This window comes from Penaeus chinensis, chromosome 41 (assembly GCF_019202785.1).
Source record: "Penaeus chinensis breed Huanghai No. 1 chromosome 41, ASM1920278v2, whole genome shotgun sequence".
Classification (NCBI taxonomy): Eukaryota; Metazoa; Arthropoda; class Malacostraca; order Decapoda; family Penaeidae; genus Penaeus; species Penaeus chinensis.
In genome coordinates, this window is record NC_061859.1 from 25885077 (window position 1) to 25890076 (window position 5000).

At 41.4% G+C, this 5000-nt stretch overlaps 1 protein-coding gene across 1 annotated transcript in view; it reads left to right on the forward strand.

Annotated features, from left to right (window-relative positions):
* The window catches only part of LOC125047677 (thyrostimulin beta-5 subunit-like), a 38736-nt gene that overhangs the window by 26611 nt on the left and 7125 nt on the right, over positions 1 to 5000 (forward strand). Inside the window, exons 2-3 of the mRNA XM_047646033.1 lie at positions 1178 to 1363; positions 2553 to 2636. Coding sequence (XP_047501989.1) covers positions 1184 to 1363; positions 2553 to 2636 — 264 coding nt within the window. The 5' untranslated portion in view covers positions 1178 to 1183. The remainder of the gene's footprint in view (positions 1 to 1177; positions 1364 to 2552; positions 2637 to 5000) is intronic.

Below are 5000 nucleotides of genomic sequence, written 5' to 3' on the forward strand. Positions count from 1 at the left end.
TTCTTGTATCCAGTTTCAGTTTTTGCACTTTCAAACACTGCCTCCTTCAAGGTATTCAGTTGCAATCAAACTTATTTTCCTCTGTTATTCTTGATTTTTCAAATACATTATTTTCTATATTTTAATCTTTTCCTTCTCTTTCCAACTTTCTTCAAGATAACCACCTGTCTCATAACTACTAAATTATGATCAGAATCAGCATCTGTTCTTGGAAAAATACAAGCATTCTTGAAAATGTTTCTATACCTTTGTCAAACCAGGATATTAGTCTATTTGGAATCTACTGTCTCCTGGCTTTTTCCATATGCACCTGCGCCTTTTTTCATGCTCAAAACGATTGTTAGCTTTTACCATCTTCCTCTGCTGACAGATCTCAACAAGCCCTTCAACCCCCCTCATTTCTGGTGAAATGTCTGAATGGTCTTACTTCTGTTTCATTCTTTCCTTCTCCAATGTCTCTGTTCCAATCACCCATTATTATTGAGACTTAATTAGATCATTCAGTTGTTAATATAGCTCCTCAACTTATGCTTTCTCATGCTCTTACGTTGACATATATACATGTATAATTACCAGATCTACAGGTTCAGCTTGCACTCGTGCCAAGATCAATCTTGGTAAGATCACACTCATACACACTTATACCGATTTATTATATGCAGAAATGTATCATTTGAATATTGGGCGCTGGGAGGAGGATGAGTTTAGAATACGAAAACGAAAACCTCTTGACTGTTCATCAAGCAACGAACTCAGAACACCTAGATCGCATCAGTGGTTAAAACAAATGTCACTGACTATCTACGTGATATGAATGTGTATGGTTCTCTCCGGCAACATTTTAGGCATCAATCGAATCAACATTCACTATATAATTGGATCTTTTATACAGCTGAATCCTGTAAACCTAGAGCTTGGAATCCACTTTCATGTTTGTTCCAGAGAGCAAGAAAAGCGTCCATTCAGTTAACCATTCGTTCTCCCTTGCAACAGCGGCCATCTCACGGACTAACGGTGGCGTCAAGGCAGCGCTGGCGCCTTCGTCTATCAATCTATCAGTCTATCTATCCATCTACCTTTCTATCTATCTGTACAATTACCTATATTTCTATGTATACATATATCTGCAAATACGAGCGCGTACCTGGCCTTAATCCTTCGGCCTCCCTTCCCGCAGCGTGCCATGGTGGCCAGCACAGGGACCGGCGGCGGCATTCTCAGCGGCGGCGTCGAAGGCAGCGTCGGCGTCCGGGTCCTGACGGCGACGGCCATGCTGGCGGCGTTACTGGCACTCCTCATGCCTGCAGCTGCCATCGATCCCCTCTCCACCCTCGAGTGCCATCGCCGGCAATACACTTACAAGGTACGGAGAAAAGGGACACGCTGTTAGGGCGCAATACACTTACACGATACGGGGGAAAGGAACAAGTTTATGGGGCGAGAATGTGACACACTTCCAATGTGCAGCAAAAGGGGACAGCCTGCAAGGGTGCAGATACTAGGAGTACCACTGACAATACACTTACAAGGCACGGGAAGCAAAAAGAGGCTGTAAGGGTGCGAGTAACGGCACAATAGACGTAACTAAATGGGCACAAACTGTAAGGGTGAAAATGGCAATACACTTACAAAGTACACTAAAAAGGGATTTGCTGAACTGAACATGCTAATTATGACACTTTAAGGTACAGGAAAACTGGACAGGATGAACGATGAAATAACTATACACTTACAAAAAACATCAAAAAGAGACAGAAAGGGAAAATTTGTAAAATTGGTAATGGCACACTTGCAATTACAATGACACACTTACAACAAAGGGGATAAAACTTAAGAGTGCGAGTTATAACACACTTAAAAGGGAACAGAGTGCAAGTGTGCGAATGACGAGAGAACCGCCACTGGCAATACGAGTAGAAAGAGAGAGAGAGAAAAAAAAAAAAGAATAACATGTCCGTGAGAGAGGCGATGGTCACGTGTCCTTGCAGGATGTTTTTGCTCTCTCTTTCACTATCGATTCCGAGACTTCACTCATTTTCCCAATTACCGGTGTGTTTTAACTTCGGATTTTCATTCATCATGTCAACACAAAACTGTTTTCGCTATTAGAATAATAGATAGGGGAAAGAGGTGGAAAGGCAGGCAGAGAGAGATAGAGAAAAAGAGAGAGGAGGATAGAGGCAGAGGAAGGGTAGAGAAAGTGGGAGAGCGTGGGAGGATGGCGAAAGGGAGAGGGTATATATATATGTATATATATATATAAAAAAAAAAAAAATATATATATATATATATATATAGAGAGAGAGAGAGAGAGAGAGATAGAGAGAGAGAGAGAGAGAGAGAGAGAGAGAGAGAGAGAGAGAGAGAGAGAGAGAGAGAGAGAGAGAGAGAAAAGGGAGGGTGGGGGGTGAGGAGAACAAGAGACAGACAGACATATAAACAGACAAACAGACAAATGGGTAGATAGTTAGGGTAGCAGGTAGAGAGACAAACAAATAGATAGCTAGAGAGACGAGGCCCTAAGTGTTCACCCTCCCTCTGGCGCCTTGCAGGTCCACAAGACAGATGACAACGGTCGGATGTGCTGGGACTATATCAACGTGATGAGCTGCTGGGGCCGCTGCGATTCTAACGAGGTAGGTGTCCCCTTTGCTGCCTGGCGAAGCTTCATCGTTGCCATCGCTTTTATTATTGTTTAAGCCGGGTTTTAGTCTCATGTGCATGGAGGATGTTTCAGAAAGTAGAAAAAGTAATTGATACTAGTACGAGAGAAAATAATAAAAATATGTCAGTGCACTTTTAGAGACGAGTATTTACAATCCAGGATGATAATAACAACAAAGGCATCGTCGTTAACAGCAAGAAAAAGCAATAGAAAATTTAATGATACTGACAATAATGTGGCCTTCGAAACAAAAAAAATCGATAGTTATGGATAAAAAAGCGTCCATTCTGCTACCTGCTTCGTTCTCCCTTGCTGTAGAAGCCACACATGCACTAACAGTGGCGTCGAATGCAACACTAGCTGCAAGGGTGAAAGTGGCAAGCTGATCATTATTGAAAATTGTAAATGCAGCGCCTATTTTCCTCTTTAACATTATTTACCAACTTTTTAAACATCAACAGCAGAGGACGAGCGGAGATTTTCTCATGAAAGCACGCCATGCGCAGACGTTTCCAGACAGGATTCATTATTTTTTTCCTGTGACAGGAATTAAAATAAATAAATAAATAAATAAAAGCTAAATCCTCTGTTCGGTTGAACACAGCAATTAACTGCTTTGATTTCGAGGGTTGAATAGGTATCTCCCCCGTGATATAGATAGATGGTATTGGTGTGAGGGAAGACGACATCGCCTGCCCACTCACGCAGCGCAGCCAAGTGAATCGAGGATTTCAGCATCAAATGTTCTGATTTTTACGTTAAGTTTCCTTTGCATTTCCCCATCTGCAAACCGGTTGAATGATGGATGATTATTGCCATACTGTTTGTGGCCGGCTTGGGGAGGTGACATATAAGCGGATCCATGGCCACTGAAATCTCTTTCATTAGTATTTTTTCACATTAAGTTCATTACGCTAATTCAGAGAAATGTCATTAGTGGAAGTGCTTAGTTATCCTTCCGTCGACCGAGGCAGGATAAAGGGAGATCTAAGCCGATTATGAGAATTATGCCTCATTTTTCATTCAAGGATTTCAGAGTTTGTTGTTCCAAATTTCGCTGCCCCAGTTTGAGCAAGAGGTCAGTATATTAGCAAATCTGCTTGTATATCACACCTAATCCTGTTAAGAAGCAGTGTAACCAGGTCTATACTGTATTATCGGAAATATGAATATCATTACAGTAGCATTTTTAGATTAAGATCTGGAATGATTATCTGAATAGTACAATGTAAGTGTCACTGTTTATGTGTTCAAGGAACAGCTACCGTCGAGCTGTGATGCAGACGTATCTAAAGAAGTCATATTAGATGTTATCTTCTACTGCGCAATAATGTCCACATTTTAAAACATCAGTAATACTTGTGTAATTATGCCATGATTATGAGGTGTTGGAAACTAATTACACTTTATAAATGTATAACCAGCTACGGTATCAGTTCAGATATGGGGACGTTGCCCTGGAAAACCAATTGGTAAATGTCCTAAGGATGGAACATGTAAATGCAGCATAGGAATTCCTTTGAAAATCTTAGTGTTCTGTACTAAGTACTGGTAATCCATCACAGAGGAGTAGCGGAGACCCTGTACAGCCGTCGGTGCTTGTAAAGCAGGTTTGGATTTTTTTTTTCTTCTTTACGCATTTTGTATCCGGTGACATAATCCGGGTTGTTGCTAAGACTTTGTAATATACAAACATATCCATTATAAAGGCAACCCTCGTAGTAAGAGATGGAAATCCAATTTATCTCTTCGGCTTTGACTTATGATATATACCCAGGGTAATGTTTATATTCATTTGCCTTCAAGACCAAGGGTAAACAAATCTTCACAAGCATTTTGAGGGGGACTTCGGCTAAGGTTTGCTTTGCACTTTGATCGCGAAAACCCGGGCTGAAAGAGATGACTTATTATCTCTCCGAGGATGACCAGTAATGAGGTTTCTCTGCCAATCTCTCCAGCGAATTGTGCGCGAGTCTCTTCTCTCTGTTTCTGTCTGTCTCTCTCTCTCTCTCTCTCTCTCTCTCTCTCTCTCTCTCTCTCTCTCTCTCTCTCTCTCTCTCTCTCTCTCTCTCTCTCTCTCTCTCTCCCCTTCTCCCCCCCCCCCTCTCTTAAGAAACAAACGATTTAGAGAAAAGGAGGTTGGTTCCGCCTTTCAGACGTCACTCACAGTGAACGATAAGCGGGTATTCCTCGTGTAACAAAATCTCTCAACTGCGAACAAATGCATGAAAATACATTGAGATTTTTAATTTCTTTGTGGATTCAAGACAGCGTTAGAGAGGGAAAATTACCACATACAGACTAGTTTATCTATCTATCTATCTTAGTTTATCTA